The sequence below is a fragment of the Anomaloglossus baeobatrachus genome, chromosome 6 (assembly GCF_048569485.1).
Source record: "Anomaloglossus baeobatrachus isolate aAnoBae1 chromosome 6, aAnoBae1.hap1, whole genome shotgun sequence".
In the NCBI taxonomy this organism is placed as follows: domain Eukaryota; kingdom Metazoa; phylum Chordata; class Amphibia; order Anura; family Aromobatidae; genus Anomaloglossus; species Anomaloglossus baeobatrachus.
Genome location: NC_134358.1, coordinates 265,611,800 through 265,630,525, shown reverse-complemented (window position 1 = coordinate 265,630,525; position 18,726 = coordinate 265,611,800). Strand labels below are relative to the sequence as shown.

At 43.1% G+C, this 18,726-nt stretch overlaps 1 protein-coding gene across 2 annotated transcripts in view; it reads right to left on the bottom strand.

The window, feature by feature from the left end:
- Positions 1-18,726, bottom strand: part of DROSHA (drosha ribonuclease III) — a 390,676-nt gene that overhangs the window by 177,496 nt on the left and 194,454 nt on the right. For both annotated transcript variants that reach the window (XM_075314852.1, XM_075314853.1), the window contains exons 18-20: positions 11,706-11,844; positions 8,712-8,772; positions 6,000-6,059 (exon numbers count right to left, since the gene is read on the bottom strand). In XM_075314852.1, the coding sequence (XP_075170967.1) occupies positions 6,000-6,059; positions 8,712-8,772; positions 11,706-11,844 (260 nt within the window). The remainder of the gene's footprint in view (positions 1-5,999; positions 6,060-8,711; positions 8,773-11,705; positions 11,845-18,726) is intronic.

Genomic DNA, 18,726 nt, shown 5'->3' with positions numbered 1-18,726 from the left:
TTCATTCAAGTTAAAGCTGTGTGCTGCCTTCACATTTTTTGCTGTGTATATATATATATATATATATATATACACACACGCACATATATATCTAATATATCAAGCTGAATGTGTGTATATATGTATGTATGTATGTGTGTGTGTATGTATGTATGTCCGGGATTGGCATCTGCACCGTCGCAGCTACAGCCACAAAATTTTGCACACTCACACTTCTGGACCCCGAGAGCGTCATAGGCTATGAGGGGAAATTTTAACCCTGCACTTTACAGTTATTCACCAAAAAACCTGCCTCCATTAAAGCGAATGGAGCTGGGAGCCACAGTGCAGCCAGAACTTCAGAAGAATGCGCAGCCACGCCCTTAAATGGAATGTTGGCGTGTCACAATGCAGCCAGGGAAAGAAACAGACACAGACAGGGAAAGAGGCAGACATAGACACAGACAAAGAGACAGACTGACAGGGAAAGAGACAGACAGGGAAAGAGAGGGAAAGAGAGACAGGGAAAGAGAGGGAAAGAGACAGACAGGGTAAGAGACAGACAAATACAGGTAAAGAGACAGACAAAGAGACAGACACAGGGAAAGAGAGGGAAAGAGACAGACAGGGAAAGAGAGGGAAAGAGACAGACAGGGAAAGTGACAGAGATAGATAGACAGACAAGGAAAGAGATTAAGACAGACGGAGAAAGAGACAGACAGTCAGAGACAGACAGGGAAAGAGATAGAGAGAGAGAGACAGAGAGATATATACAGAGGGGGAGACAGACATTATAATTACATTTATATCTATTTGTTTTGTGGTTTGTGTGCAGAATACATTTTTGTTAATACATTCTATTTTGTTAACAGCAGTTATTAACCCGGGCGAAGCCGGGTAGTACAGCTAGTATATATATATATATATATATATATATATATATATATATACACATACACACACACACAGACACAGACACACTCTATATTGCATTTTTTGTTTCCCGCCTCCGTACTACCCCTTCAAATAAGTTTCCATGCTTTCATTTATCATTGAGAAACTCTTCATTTCTTATTGCAGAGAAATATAGGCGTTCGGGCTTCTTTTTTTTTATATTTCCTCACAGGTTACACTGTGGGTCTTTAGTAACGTTTCATAAATCAGCTCTAAAACTGCACTTTAGAAATTTCTGCAGTATTTGTTTCTTGGTTATATGTCAGAAGCAAGCGAAAAGCACAAACTACTGTATAGTCTGCCGTATTTCTTCGTGTAAATTCCAAGGTTAGGCTGTCGGCTAGGAAAGGGAAAGCGATTAAACATATCCTAAATTCTGCAAGAGCACGAAAATACAAAAGGAAAAAAAGTGCCGATGCTAGTACCCTCGGCAAATGCATTTATTTCATTGTCCTTGCAACGTGAGACAAGGGCATTCGGAAATTGCATCTGTATGTATGAACAGGGCCCAGAATCTGCATAGAACCAGCGGAGGGAAAATCCATTCTAACCAGCTTGTGGAGAGCTCTACATCATTCGGTTTCTATACGACTTAAGTTTCTGGGTTAGAAAGAAGCTTGTATTGATGAAAATGTAATTTCTGAAACGCCAGCCCTTGGAATTTCTATATTAATTATGGGTGATAATTATCCAGATGGCATTGCTATGTTGCTAGCGGCATCAGTTATATATAATCCAGCATATTTTCTCAAAAAAAAAAGAAGTCGGCTCTAAGAGACGGTTACATTCAAAAGAAATATAGCGAAACGGCAGAACAGGCTTAAAGGCATTGGGGACAGAGCAATACAGCCAGCCAGCAAATCCATAAAAATGCTTCATGATACTGCAGCTTTTAAGAGACCTCTGCTATAGAAGACACACTGTTCTCTGGAAATCCAAAGTTCTACATAATGATTTACACATGCTCAGCTTTACTACAGAGTGATAAAAAGGTAGAAGATATAAGCGGGACGTAAATGAAGTACACGGTACCAAACGCACCATCCCACAATGATAGCATGCCGCTGCGTTGCAGCAGTTAATGTAGCCACCTTAAAAGCCAGTTTTTATGCACCTGCTGGCAAATCGGGCTGAAAAATATCGTCGTCTATTTTTAAGGCATAATATTAAGAAATCATAGTGCTGTGTTGTATCTTATACACAGCCAAATAAATCAGCAATGTAATACATAATAGCAGCACTGTGGTTTTATAACTGTGTTTTTCATATCCTAAAGACTAACTATTGCAGTCACAACAGTACGCAATGGGCACCGGGTGCTGGTCTCCAGTGTCCACACTACCTCCAAGATGTGACTAACTTAAAGGGAACCTGTCAGGTCACTTATGCGTTCTAACCTACAAGCAGGGTGATGTGTGGCCTAGAAAATCCTTCCTACCTATCCCTGTGTTGTAATATTGTGTAATATGAATGTATAAAAATACAGTCAGGGCCAGAAATATTTGGACAGTGACACAAGTTTTATAATTTTAGCTGTTTACAAAAACATGTTCAGAAATACAATTATATATAATATGGGCTGAAAGTGCACACTCCCAGCTGCAATATGAGAGTTTTCACATCCAAATCGGAGAAAGGGTTTAGGAATCATAGCTCTGTAATGCATAGCCTCCTCTTTTTCAAGGGACCAAAAGTAATTGGACAAGGGACTCTAAGGGCTGCAATTAACTCTGAAGGTGTCTCCCTCGTTAACCTGTAATCAATGAAGTAGTTAAAAGGTCTGGGGTTGATTACAGGTGTGTGGTTTTGCATTTGGAAGCTGTTGCTGTGACCAGACAACATGCGGTCTAAGGAACTCTCAATTGAGGTGAAGCAGAACATCCTGAGGCTGAAAAAAAAGAAAAAAATCCATCAGAGAGATAGCAGACATGCTTGGAGTAGCAAAATCAACAGTCGGGTACATTCTGAGAAAAAAGGAATTGACTGGTGAGCTTGGGAACTCAAAAAGGCCTGGGCGTCCACGGATGACAACAGTGGTGGATGATCGCCGCATACTTTCTTTGGTGAAGAAGAACCCGTTCACAACATCAACTGAAGTCCAGAACACTCTCAGTGAAGTAGGTGTATCTGTCTCTAAGTCAACAGTAAAGAGAAGACTCCATGAAAGTAAATACAAAGGGTTCACATCTAGATGCAAACCATTCATCAATTCCAAAAATAGACAGGCCAGAGTTAAATTTGCTGAAAAACACCTCATGAAGCCAGCTCAGTTCTGGAAAAGTATTCTATGGACAGATGAGACAAAGATCAACCTGTACCAGAATGATGGGAAGAAAAAAGTTTGGAGAAGAAAGGGAACGGCACATGATCGAAGGCACACCACATCCTCTGTAAAACATGGTGGAGGCAACGTGATGGCATGGGCATGCATGGCTTTCAATGGCACTGGGTCACTTGTGTTTATTGATGACATAACAGCAGACAAGAGTAGCCGGATGAATTCTGAAGTGTACCGGGATATACTTTCAGCCCAGATTCAGCCAAATGCCGCAAAGTTGATCGGACGGCGCTTCATAGTACAGATGGACAATGACCCCAAGCATACAGCCAAAGCTATTCAGGAGTTCATGAGTGCAAAAAAGTGGAACATTCTGCAATGGCTAAGTCAATCACCAGATCTTAACCCAATTGAGCATGCATTTCACTTGCTCAAATCCAGACTTAAGACGGAAAGACCCACAAACAAGCAAGACCTGAAGGCTGCGGCTGTAAAGGCCTGGCAAAGCATTAAGAAGGAGGAAACCCAGCGTTTGGTGATGTCCATGGGTTCCAGACTTAAGGCAGTGATTGCCTCCAAAGGATTCGCAACAAAATATTGAAAATAAAAATATTTTGTTTGGGTTTGGTTTATTTGTCCAATTACTTTTGACCTCCTAAAATGTGGAGTGTTTGTAAAGAAATGTGTACAATTCCTACAATTTCTATCAGATATTTTTGTTCAAAGCATCAAATTAAACGTTACAATCTGCACTTGAATTCTGTTGTAGAGGTTTCATTTCAAATCCAATGTGGTGGCATGCAGAGCCCAACTCGCGAAAATTGTGTCACTGTCCAAATATTTCTGGACCTATCTGTATGTTTTTATTACTTACATGTTCCCTATGTAAATGATCAGAGGGTCTAGTCCCCTGGGCGTCGCATCGCCCCGTGGGCGTTTGCATGCTTTCTGTGGTATCACGCCCCTGTGGATGTGATACCATGGATTTACATGAGTGATGTCACCGTCAGCTCCTTGAGATCCCGCGCTCTGCGCATTGTCGGAACCACAGGAGTCTTCTGAGCATGTGCAGAGCGCTTCTGAAGCCGAGAAGCAAGCACCCAGATAACAAAACTGCGGGAATAGCAAGCGCGCACTCGCAGGATCTCAAGCAGCTGATGGTGACATCACTCATGTAAATCCATGGTATCACATCCACAAGGGTGTGATACCACAGAAAGCATGCAAACGCCCACGGGGCGATGCGACGCCCAGGGGACTAGAGCCTCATCATTTACAAAAGAAACATGTAAGTAATAAAACATTTTTATACATTCACATTACACAATATTACAACACAGAGATGGGTAGGAAGGGGTTACTAGGCCACACATCACCCTGCTTCTAGGTTAGAACGCATAAGGCACCTGACGGGTTCCCTTTAAGAAGCTTATAGGGCTTATTATTACATACTGATCAACTCCTTAAATGCTAGTGACCCAAGTTAAAATTAAAAATCACATACCTCCCGAACTGGTGCTGTTCCAGCTGTGTCTCCCAGCGGTCATGGGATTCTGCTATGACATGTGACTCCTGCAGTCAATCAATAGGTGCTGATTAACTGCAGCCTTCACACTTCCATCATACACAACCGTTTCATTTTACAGAAGTATGAAAGCTGAAGCTCTTCAGCGCCCTCCGATAGGCTGCATCACGCGATTGACAATGTCATATGAAAGCTTGAAGAGACAGTGCCAACATTGCGAAGACCGCTCCAATCCAGGTGGTGTGGTTTTGTTCTCTTTTACTTTCACTTGGGGCACATTACCATTTTGGAAGGTGTTGTCCAGTATTAGACAACCATTCTTAAACCATCTCCTGGGGTTAACTACAATAAACAGCTCCTTGTCAGCCATAGAATAGGTCAGTCACTAACTTCTCATGGCCAACATACACACTACGATCTTGTATAGATGTGTCTGTCTGTGTATGTATATCTATGGCTTTATAAAATGGACAGCAGGAATAATTGTGTTCAGATTAGCTGCATTAATTGAGTACGGCACTCCTCAGTAACTCTGCCCAGAAAGTGTTCAAAGCCAAAAGTCCTCCAAAATTCAGTGCAGAATGGTGGAATTAAAGGAGCACTGAATGGCGACAATTAAGTATAGGGTAATGTCAACTCAACAATTTGAAATGATGGCTGCTCATGCCCTCCGGGGTACTTGCTTCAAACTTCATCCACCTAGTATTTGACTTAAAGCATCACTTTGGCTGGTTTCCTGCCCATAGTAAAATACTTACCAACTAACATATTCTTCTGGTCGTCTTCTACTAGTTGTGACCTGCTGGATGGCTCCACTAAATCAGTTTTCTGGCTGGACCAGACGTCACCTCTCAATGTAAGTCTATGAGAAGCAGAAGGAGACTCTCAAGACTTACACTGAGCGCTTGTGACCATTTCCTCTGACTTCCGGGCAGTCAGGAGCTGCAGCCAGAAGATGGTGGAACGGCACCGGAGCATTATCAGAAACAGCAGAAGACGGCAGCTGGTAAGTTACTTATTTATTTTTCTTCGGCAGAGAACAGACATTAGTGATACTGGAGTGTTGCTTTTAAAAAGAGAGTTTAAAAAAAGCACCAACTTAATTGTAGCTCTACATACTGGAGGATCACATCACACTAAACATGTATAATACATTGGTAAAAAATAATAAGAAATAATGGTCAATAGGATTCATACAACAGCTGATACAAAGCTGAATTACTATCTGAAATAAGACAAGGGGACGATGTAGTTGTCTTTTACCTTGTTAAAAATTCAACCACTGCGTCACCTAAGAACTCCAATCGTTCGTTGTGGTTTATCCTGGAAATCAAACACGCTCATTAGTTTTGCATGATAAAGTATCCCAAACAGCAAAGACACTAAACTGTAAAATAACGTCATTCCTCGGAGATTATAGGTGCACATATTTTCTATATTTATATCTCTAGACAAATCTAACAGAGAACATTCCCTAAATCCAATGCCCAGCAGAAAGAATATCACATTGATTGTCCAACTGCAATGTAGGAGTGCAAAATGACTGCACATCCCAGCACGTGTTTTATAGATTCCCTCTGAAGAGGATATCGGGGCTACAACAAAGTGGACATTTTCATGCTTTAAGTGAACAGCGGACAAGACCAGAATTAACAAACTGCCATTCCATTCTATCACTAAGCAGATGGACGTTAGGTAAACCAATTAGTTAACATTTCACTCGTTACTCAATATTAACCACTTATTATACCTGAAGGGCAAATATATAAATGTGGAAATAAAAGAGGGTTTGTTATAATTACAGTGTATCATTAAGTCTCCCACATCTTTTCACTAATTAAAAACACTATTTCAAAGGTATTCTAGCTGGCCGCTCCGATCTGTGCTGCACCCTGCGTAGGCGCTGTGCAGAATCTCCCAGAAAGTGGTACTATAAGACTGCTGATACTGAACACCGGAGATCTGTGTTCTACATAACATGCATCATACGTCAGATATGGCTGAAATCTGAGATTATAGAATATAATATAGTCTAGTAGAAAGACGGGACAACAATGCAATGAAATCTAGAGTTTTTATAGTCAGAGTGAAGGGGAAACACAGAGAGAATAAAAATACAAGAAGTGAACAGAGAAAACGGAGGACATTATCAAAGTAGATATTAGTTTATCATTAGTATTATTTTATTAATAGCAGACATTAAATTAATTAAAATCAACCTGTCCGGTTCCCTATGCCCTGCACCTAAGCAGCACTCTAACCTGTATGCCCAAATTCCCTCACCAACCAGCCCTGTATAACGCTATTCACTAATATGAAAGTTTAAAAAAAAATACTTATAAACCTCATTTTTCCTATGCTAATTAGGGTCTTGAAGGGGCGTTAGTTCCCCTGATTAGTAGTCCTTCTTTCCATGTTATTGCTGTGGGCATGATAACATGATTTCCATGAGCCGATGTCACCACCAGCTACTGGAACTCTTGCGCATGCGTATGGTTCATTTCAGTCTGGTCACTGCACCTTTGAAGCCTGGCGTACGCATCTTGGCTTCATTAGGTGCACTGCGAATGACTGGAAGTTCATGAAACATGTACGTGAGCCGTCTTCTGCGCCTCTGGTCATGCGCAGTGCAACTAATGAAGCCAGGAAGCATACACCTTGCTTCTGAAAAACACTGGGGTTGACGAAGCTGAAATAAGCCGTGTGCAAGATTTCCATCAGATGGCGGTGACACCAGCTCATGGAAATCATGTTATTATTAACACTGGGGTGTAATAACATGGAAAAGGGCCAATTAATCCAGGCTACAAACACCCCTACAACTAGTAAAGGCAAGAGAGAACAGGATAATGCAGACTCTCCATGGGTAATCATTTCAACAGTGCCGCTGCAATTGCACTGAACAGGGTACGGATCTGTCTCATCATACAGTGTCACTATGTTTAAAAGCATTTGGACTGAAAGCCACTCTGCAGTGACCAAACCTCTCATTAGCACTTTCCCACCACTTTTTGTGGTCTGCTGAAAACTGAATCTAATGTCTGTTAAGGAGTCAGTGAAAGGTGGAGGAGGAAGTGTTATGGTTTGGGGAATGCATTCTGCAGCAGGAGATGGACCTCTCTCATACACTACATGGCAGAGTGAATGCAAGTGTGTATCAGAAAGTTCTTCAACAACACATGGTTCATATTTGCGTTCATCACTCACTCAGTCAGCAATTTTCAAGAGGATAATGTGCCCTGTGACACAGCAAAACGGGTAAAGCAGTTCCTTGAAATAGAAAACATTGAGACAATGAAATGATCAGCCCAGAGTCCTGATCTAAACCCAGTAGAAAACCTCTGGAAAATCCTTGGTGATAAAGTTATGGCCAAGAAACCCACAACAGTCAAAAGAGCTGTGGAAGAGACTGGAAAAAGAGTGGACCAAAATCACCAGAGCAGTGTGAGAGACTAGTGAAGTCCTGTAGCCGCAGATGTGCTGAAGTGATTCAAAGCAAAGGCCTGTACACGTCCTACTGATTGTGATTGTTGTTACCTTCAGAAAATTTTGTTATAATCTTTTTTTGTGCACCAGTCATCGCTGTTCTCTAATTATGATCATCACTTTTTGGGCAAAATAAAGGTTTTATGGTGATAAACTTTAGATCTTTAGTAAAACACTTTTCTAGTGGCATGGTGCACCCCTTACAAAAAAAAACCCTTTAAATGTTGATAAATGTAGATTACATTATTTCTGAAAAAAGCAAGTGATCATACATTGTTCTCTAATTTTGATCTCCAATGTATATATATATGAGAAACTAACCAAAAATCCACATCAAACTGTACAGTTTGGATATTTAGATTTTATCTTTATTGGAAAGTTTTATTATTTTTATTTCACAAAAAAAGTAAAAAAAAATAAATGCAAATACTCATAAAAAAATTGCTTTTACATTTTTGCAGATGTATAATAAAGTGAAGCTCCTCTTACCGTGAAGGGGCCGGATCATCCTGCCCCAGACGGGACATAATGTTTATCAGCGTATTTATTCCTGTAACCATGCAAAATAAAAGTTGTCGTAAATGACAGATCAAGCAGTTATAAAACTGTGAGCGGAAAGTTGAGAGAAGCACGTTGGGAATGACTCAAATCGATAGTGTTCAGAAGCCGGCACTCATAAAACTATAAGAGCATTTTCTCATCATATGCTTGTAAAAAGAGATGGCTGGAAATTTATGTTCCAACTCTGCTCCTTTACTACAGTTAACACGAATAGCAATTAAATCTGTTTAATCCCATCATTTTATACAATGCTCTTTAAAGAATATAAATTACTTGGCTACAGATTCATTTGGGCAAGGGCAACAAAAGCAATAATTAAGGCAAGGCCAGATTTTCAGCAAACAATTACAAGATCAATCGACGCAACTTTTAGTACTGTAATTACACACCGAATGGAAATGAAAGGAAAAAGAAAATCAGATAAAACTAAATTCTAGGACCAAAAACAATGGTGATAGAAATATTTTTATCAGTAATTTTAACAGAAGGAAAGTATAAAAGTGTGGCAGACACATATATATTTTCTGCCCACTTGGGTCAGTATAACTGCAAAATCTGTTATCGCTCTGCTCCTGACTCTGATGGCTCTTTCTGCTCTGCCCCTTGCTTCTCTCTTAGTGTTAGTGATAGCAGCAAGGACAGAGGGGAAAAGTGCTCAAATTAACACTACGGGCAGCCCATTAAGGCTGGATAAAGTAAGGGGACGTGCTTGATCATTCATGAGCTGTAGAAAGGAAAATCACTCCAGAAAAAGGAAGGCATTAGTATTCTTGATATAAACAGTGCTCACATCCAGCATGTATTCCTGGGAGAGACACTCCCAGAAGAGATCTGAAACTAGGAGGGCGCTGCAAACTGCATCTAAAAGTTTGGAAATGATTGAAAGAATGGACCTAGTAGGCAAACTTAGAGTTACCTTTTTGTTAAAAATGTTACAATCAAGTAAAAATATATTTTTTAATGCCAGAATAGTCCATAAAATTAACTATGTAAGCAGGTGCTTACTAAATAGATGAGGGCATATGATTCTCCAGGTCAGTATTATTATGCACATAACAAATGTAATTTTTTTTATATTTCAGTGGTGAAAACCCCCCAGAAATTTGTTAAAAAAAATAAACCAATCTTTGGGATATGGGGCTAGAATGATGCTTTAGGATAAAAAAAACAAAAAACTTACTATGAGGTGAGTATAAGGGTAGGAGCATGGGACTTAAATTATGGGAGGAGTCCGAACATGATCCTACTCTTATACTCACCCGCCGCCATCTGAATCTGTTATCTGCATCACTACTGACGGTATCTGTCAGTTGTGACCTGCCTGCTGCTCCAATTTTTCATAGCGTGCGCCGGAAGCCACTCTTCAATACATGTCTATGAAAGCCTTGTTTCTGCCCTCAGACTTTTAATGAGAGCCTGTGATGTCATTTCTGAGTTCTGGTCAGTCAGAAATTCCAGTTACAAGATGGCGCTGCGGGGCCTAAACGATACTAAATTAAAAAAAAAAAGAAAAAAAAAAAGAAAAGGTGAACACACGAGAGGGTTAGTATGAAACCGGGGGCAAGGGTACTTAGATTAAAAGCACCACTCCAGCCCTTGAAAGAAAGAAAAAAAAAAAAGATATAAACTAAACATTGGAGTGGTGCTTTAAAGGGAACCTGTCATCAGAAATTTTGCTTTAAACCTAAAAGTTTCCCCCTCTGCAGCTCGTGGGCTGCATTCTAGCAAGGTTCCTGTACTTTTTGTGCCCCCTTTTAAACCAAATTAAACACTTTATAAAGTTGTACCTTTTTGTCTGCAATTCTTGTAAATTCTCCATGGGGGCGGGGCTCTCTTGTGTCCGTTACTGTCCCTCCTTCTGGTTTACGCCGCCCCCCATTGCTTCATTTCATAGATCAGGACGCTGCCCACTGCGCCCGAGGTCCCGTGCACCTGAGGACCGCTGGTGACGTGGTCGCAGGCACGATATTATGGGTGGTGCTGTGAATGCATCACAAGTGCCCGCCCATAATACCGTGGCCGTGCTCTCCCCTTTGCCTCCTGCGTTCTGCACAAGCGCTGGCCAAATGATCCGACGTCACCTTTCCCATCTTGCCCTGCAGCAGGAAATAGGTGGGAGGAGCGGATCAGGCCACCACAGGTTACGAGGAGACTCTTGCGCAGAATGCAGGAGGCAAAGGGGAAAGTGTGGTCACGAGGTTATGGGCGGCACTTGCTGATGACACTCACAGCGCCGCCCATAACCTCGTGCCCGCGCAAAGCGTCACCAGCGGTCACACGTGCACACAGTGCACAGTCCCGCTACAGTCGCACAGCGCATGCGCGGGACCACGGGCGCCCAGGGGCGGCGTCCTGAGTTTTGAAATTCAGCGTTCGGGGGCGGCGTAAATCGGCAAGAAGACAGCAACGGATGCCAGGCAGCCCGCCTCCATGGATAATTTTCAAAATTTGCATACGAAAAGGTACAAGTTTATAAAGTATTTATTTTGGTATAAAAGGGGCCACAAAAACTATAGGAAGCTTGCTAGAATGCAGCCCAGGAACAGCAGAGGGGGAAACTTTTAGGTTTACAGGTAAATTTCTGATGACAGGTTCCCTTTAATATTTCCCAATTGTTCACCCAAAAGAAAAAAAAAAAATTAAAAAAGGAGACAAAATTTAGGCCACACAGATCATAAAAAATGGCATAATGGTTTAAATATCCAAACAAGATTTTCATTTTTTTTAAAGCCTTTAAAACGGCTTCTACGGAAAAAAAAAACAAAAAAAAAATCTGATCATGAACAGGGAAAAATGGTCCAGCTTTTAAGTGGTTCAGGTGCATCTGAACCTCCATGCAAAATTGTACTTTAAACAAATATTCCTATTAATAAAACTTGTACACAAAATGTAACATTGTATTTAATTGGTATCTGCACTCACCTTTTTTGCGCATGTGCATGTAGTGCACTTTCCGATCCCCATATTTTGGCTGTCTAATTCCGCAGTTGGAAAGCGAGTTTCGGGCGTGATCAGGGTTCATCCCAAAATTCAAATGGTGACTCGGATGTGTCATCGCCAGCTGAAAAAAAGAGAGGAATCAACAGTAATAACTATATTAAAATACAATAACTTTACACATAATTGGTTTAACTACATAATCCAGCACTAATGAACCAGTGGTGCTCAAAGACTTTTTTTTACAGGCTGGATAGCCTTTTTCTATAGGAAAAATTAATAGTATAATCAAATGAATGACATTTAAAATTATTATTATTTATTATTATAGCTTTTAGTTATATGATTCTTTTAGGTGTCATCAATGCCGTGTGTTAGGCCTCTTTCACACGTCCGTGAAAATCACGCACGTTTTTCACGGACGTGATAACACACGGAGAATGGGAACTTTCTACTCACCTGTCCCTGGCTTCGCTGTCCGTGGTGCTGATCTTCCGTCTCCGGTCCTGCCGACTCCCCGCTGCTGCTGCTTCTGGCCCGCAGTGGAGTGAATATGCAATGAGCATAATGAGCAGCGGTATGAAGCAAGTGACAGCAGCGGCAGAGACTGCAGGGCAGGAGAAGGTGAGTAAAGTTGTGAGTAAGTGTGTTTTCTCTGGTGCGTGTCACACGGAACATATCCGTGTGGTCTGTTTGTGTTAAGTGTCCCATTTGCATTCCGTGTGACACCCGTGATCCCAAAGAAAAACGGACATGTCACACGTATGCTCTACATGTACACACGGTCCATGGCAGAATACGCACGTGAACGCAGACCCATTGATTTTAATGGGTCTACGTGTGCCCGTGTCTCCGGTACGTGAGAAAACTGACCAAACACGTACCGGAGACACGGACGTGTGAAAGAGGTCTTAGGTGAAGTCTTTTAATGGCAGAAATCTTATATTAAGCTTTATTTTTTTTAAGGATATCCTAGCTGACAAACTTGCAAAATTATTTATAATAACCACGAAATTATATCTGCAATATAAAATATACCGTATTTTTCGTTTTATAAGACGCACTTTTGTTCCCCCAAATTTTGGGGGACAGTAGGGGGTGCGTCTTATAAGCCGAATATACGGGGGGGGGGGGGGGGTTATATATATATGTACACTGCAGGGTCCAGGGGAGGTGGGGGCAGCAGCTCTGGAGCGCAGGGGAACGCTGCGGGCTGCAGCCTTTGATCTCCTGCTCCCGCTCATATAATATGCACAGCCGCTGTCCATCTCCAATGGTGCTGAAATCGCACGCAGTGATGGGCTGGGGCAGCGGTGCATATTATATGAGCCTGCGCCCCCCTGTGATCGCACATGCCCCCCTGTGTTAGATTTGGCCCCCAGGCTGCTGCTCATTCTAAAATAAAAAAGCTTTACTTACCCCCTGCAGAGTTTCTCCCCGTGTCCCTGCTTCCACTGTGATCAGGCACGCAGAGATCTCAGTCTGCTGTGCCGATCACATGAGCGCACTGAGAACCAGGAAGTGGAGGAACAGAAGCACAGAGGGAGACAGGAGCGAGATCAGCGCTGGAGGAGGTAAGGAAAGAATGTTTTATTTTACTATGGGCAGCAGCAGGGGGGGTGATATCTAACACAGGGGGACTTGTGCGATCTATAGGGGCCATGGGCAGCATTATGGGGGCGATATCTAACATAGGGGGACTTGTGCGATCTATATAGGGGTCATGGGCAGCACTATGGGGGCGATATCTAACACAGGGGGACTTGTGCGATCTATATAGGGGCCATGGGCAGCACTATGGGGGCGATATCTAACACAGGGGGACTTGTGCAATCTATATAGGGGCCATGGGCAGCACTATGGGGGCGATATCTAACACAGGGGGACTTGTGCGATCTCTATAGGGGCTATGGGCAGCACTATGGGGGCGATATCTAACACAGGGGGACTTGTGCGATCTATATAGGGGCCATGGGCAGCACTATGGGGGCGATATCTAACACAGGGGGACTTGTGCGATCTATATAGGGGCCATGGGCAGCACTATGGGGGCGATATCTAACACAGGGGGACTTGTGCGATCTCTATAGGGGCTATGGGCAGCACTATGGGGGCGATATCTAACACAGGGGGACTTGTGCAATCTATAGGGGCCATGGGCAGCATTATGGGGGCGATATCTAACACAGGGGGACTTGTGCGATCTATATAGGGGCCATGGGCAGCACTATGGGGGCGATATCTAACACAGGGGGACTTGTGTAATCTATATAGGGGCTATGGGCAGCACTATGGGGGCGATATCTAACACAGGGGGACTTGTGCGATCTATAGGGGCCATGGGCAGCACTATGGGGGCGATATCTCACACAGGGGGACTTGTGCGATCTATATAGGGGCCATGGGCAGCACTATGGGGGCGATATCTATCACAGGGGGACTTGTGCGATCTATAGGGGCCATGGGCAGCACTATGGGGGCGGGGGACTTATGCGATCTATATAGGGGCCATGGGCAGCACTATGGGGGCGATATCTAACACAGGGGAACGTGTGCAATCCATAGGAGACCATAGGCAGCACAAGGGAATGTATGCAATCCATAGGGGTCCATAGGCAGCACAGGGGAACGTGTGCAATTCATAGGGGACCATAGGCAGCACAGGGGAATGTATGCAATCCATAGGGGGCCATAGGCAGCACAGGGGAACGTGTGCAATCCATAGGGGACCATAGGCAGAACAGGGGAATGTATGCAATCCATAGGGGGCCATAGGCAGCACAGGGGAACGTGTGCCATCACAAGGGGGCTATATTCAATATAAGGGGGCCATATCCAGATTAAGGGGGCTAATTTTAGGATGGGGGGCTATGAGGGACATATATCCTATATGATTTGTTGAGGGACACTGGCATTATAAGATGGACCCCATTTTACATTAAAAAAAAAATAATTCGCTTTTCCTTCACCAAATTTGGGGGTACGTCTTATAATCAGGTGCGTCTTATAAAGCGAAAAATACGGTATACAAAAACAGTTAAAAAAAATACAATAAAAAAAGCATAAATCCCCAAAACAGAAAAAAAATGAATAAAAAAAAAAAATAGAAAATGCAAGGCTTGCACATACAGGAATGTGCGATGCTGCCGCTCCTTCCACACTCATGTTTTGTAGAACATGCAGGCATTTTATAGATATTTACATATACTGAGAAAGTTCGGAGATGGAGAGATAGAAAACACATTCAGATATACAGTACACTGAATTCATGAGCATGTGGAGTCGAGCGCCTGTCAACAAAGTATGGAGCGAACGCTAATGACTTCTCTGCAGCAGTAGTTAGAAAATTATGCTTGTTTGGCAGATTGGATCCGTTTGTAAAAATAAAATCAGCAATGCCGCACAGACTTAACTACAGAGCTTAATTTACAAGGTAACGCAGTCAGGGGCTTTACTTTGATCTCCTGATTTATGTAGAGAGGGGTATCAAGTCTTGGGTCTATTATAAACTATTAAAACGCTAGACTGCAGTTGTTCCTTAAATAAATATTCAACGTGGCACAAATTGATGTTCCTCCTGTCGCATGGATTTGTGCCACTCGCAGCAGCTGGCAATCACATTCATTTGGAATCCTGCTTTCTCCGACACCAAGCACCTTAGCACTACGTAAGGACACTATTTACATATAGTCTTACTCACCGGAAGATTTCTTTTTGTTCTTTTTCAAGTTTCATAATTGTCTTTTATTACAGGTGATTTTCTTTAATTAGGAAACATCTCAGTGTTCTAGTCTGGTTCTACTGAATTGGTTTTTTTCTTGTCCAATGCAAATGAAATAGCAGACCGGTAGAGTGATATATTTAGAACAGATCCCAACATGCAGACCTACGTAAAGGATGGCTTTTCTTGTAGGTCCATTGGGTAATAGTTCAAACAATGCAATAACATTTTGTATCATTAGATAAGTCCCAGCTAACCTCTATTTTTTTTGCTATAGAGCTGAGACTTACGGGCAGGTACCTGCCTGCTCTTCCCGGTGCTGATCTCTGCTGGGTCACAGAGGTGACAGACCGCTACTGCTGGTGATTCTGCTCCCATCATTTGACCTCTCGTCAACAGAGCAGCTCTTCCTCTTCCGGGCTTCTCTATCAAAGGGGTGTCACTGCTGACGTCATGCTGATTGACAGTTGGCTGCCCACAATTAGGCAGCGGGGAGCAGGCTGTCAATCAATATGATAGCAGAGACGCCACGTCAACAAAATGGAGTGGAAAAGAATAAACTGTTCTGTTGAAAAAGTCACAGGAAGCCGCAGAATCACCAGGGGAAGTGGTCTGTGATCACTTTGTGCCAGCAGAGACCTGCACAGAGAAGAACAGGCAGGTAGCAACAACTACCTGTCTTGTAAGATCTTAGCATCATAGCGGAAAAAATAAGGAAAGTCCCAGTGTAGTAAGCCAAATTAACCCTTTGCCATATTAAGCCCTGGTACAGTTTGTCTCAGGCCCAGAGTATACACCGGGGATTAACTGTCCTAGGCCAAACTATACCTGGGGTATAAAATAGTCGAGGTCGAACTATACACATCCAGGCCAGAATATACCCATCTAACGTGGAGACCAGGTGTAGTCTGGCCCAGGCCACAGTTTAACCAGGGAAACAAACTTTATACCCAGGGGTGTAAAATAGTACAGTGCTTTCAATGATCTGACAGTAGATGGCGCTGTACCATCAGATCAGTTAAAGTTATGTATTGTAACTTTTGTTTCTCTATGACACCAAACTTTGTCCACTTTTGTCAACTTTTTACAACACGATACTAAACGCCCTAAATACAATCTCCTACCTATCCACAGAAGAACACCCTAGGTTTTTACCCTGTGCCCCCGCTCACCGGAGGCTGCCTCTATTGATATCCTAACTCCCCCTAAGTTTTGGCCAATAGGTTACAAAAATAAAGGGGTAGAGGAAAAAAGGCCCCGGGAGAATAGAGTAAAAAAAAAATGAGTATTAGGCGCAGAGCAGGGAGCCAGCAATTTTATAGCTCCAAATGTACAAACACAAAACAGACATGATCCAATGTGTGGTCATATAGTCCATTAATAATTTCTTGATTTTAATATTTCCCAAACTGTGTCTCCATATCTTCATATCACACAGTTTAACGAGACTCCATAGTTCAATTCACATCGATTCACATTTGCCAATATTTGACCTAAAGAGGTTTCTGGTATACACACAGCTTACATGAGGTATGGCTACTCCCATATATTCAGAGCACACATCTATCAGATCATCCAGTGTATAAATATTTCTTCTGCCTCTGCCTCTCAATCTATGTGAATTGCATGTGAACTTCATTTGTTTATTTTCTTCCAGGAACTACTTGCTTCTGGTCCATACACAACATTTCAATGTGAATAAGAGGGACTGTCTGGTATAAAACTACAAATCAGCAGTCACTATATGTGTCACAGTATGTGACTGCAGGCTTGTGAATCCTCACATCTCACGCACTGTGCTGATTCGTTGGTTTTATAGCTGGGAATGGAAGTCACATGGCTGCGAGTATGCAACATGCATACTCTCGGCCACAATCCAACTAGATGAGTGGGGCCTTGCTCAAAGCAAGTGTACTAATGGAGGCCGTCCCCCTCTACTTGGAATGTGGCAGGGAATATACATATCACATAATTGTGGCCACGTGCCACAACCACGGGAAGGGCAGTCTCCAGTCAAGGAGACCACCTATGCCAAACATGGTATCCATCCACAGACAGCTGTTTTGGGGTATTTGCCCCTCATCAGTGTGGAGTAGTTAACTGGCTAGTGGGAGCAATGCCTAGTAGAAGACTACATAGGTAAGGATGAGTGACCTTAGGGAGATCAACATCCAACACTGCGGAGACATCATCACATGTTTCTCAACGCAGTGATTCTAGAGCAATGCCCCCTGGGAAATATTCAAAACAAGAAAGCCTGCGGAGACACCATGTGATGGCATAGGTGGTCTCCCTGACTGGAGACTGCCCTTCCCATGGTTGTTCCTTCCCGGTGAAAGACCTGGCTAGTTTCCTGCCAGCGTTGAGAAACATGTGATGGTGTCTCCGCAGGTTTCTTGTTTTGAATAACTAGCCTTAGGGCGGCTTTGCACGTTGCAACATCGCACGTGTGATGTCGGTGGGGTCAAATCGAAAGTGACGCACATCCGGCGTCACTTTTGACATCGTTGTGTGTAAATCCTAGATGATACGATTAACGAGCGCAAAAGCGTTGTTATCGTATCATCAGTGCAGGCTCCGACTTTTTCATAATTACGCTGCCGCGACAGGTACGATGCTGTTCCTCGTTCCTGCGGAAGCACACATCACTGTGTGTGAAGCCGCAGGAGCGAGGAACATCTCCTTACCTGCCGCCGGCGGCTATGCGGAAGGAAGGAGGTGGGCGGGATGTTTACATCCTGCTCATCTCCGCCCCTTCGCCGCTATTGGCCACCTGCCGTGTGACGTCGCTATGACGCCGCACGACCGCCCCCTTAGGAAGGAGGCGGGTCGCCGGCCAGAGCGACATCGCACGCCAGGTGAGTGCATGTGAAGCTGGCGTAGCGATAAGTTTCGCTACGTCAGCTATCACAAGATATCGCTGCTGCGACGGGGGCGGGGACTATCGCGTGCGACATCGCAGCATCGGCTTGCGATGTCGCAACGTGCAAAGCCCGCCTTAGTCATGTGCTGTATATAGAAACATCAACAGTAGGGCTAGTGACTGGCTGCAGAGGTCACATGATGGAACACCGGAGTTGTGAGGGATTTATGGGGAGGGAGAAGTTTATTTCATTATTTTAGAACATACCCTACTCTTTGCCCAATAAAAGATATTGAAAAAGGGAGGAATGAAGGGAAAAAGAATATCAGAACCATTTAGCTAATGTTAACATGGCTCAAATACGTCATTTACAGGGAAATACTCCCTGGACTGGAAGTTAACAATAATCTATACGTCTATAT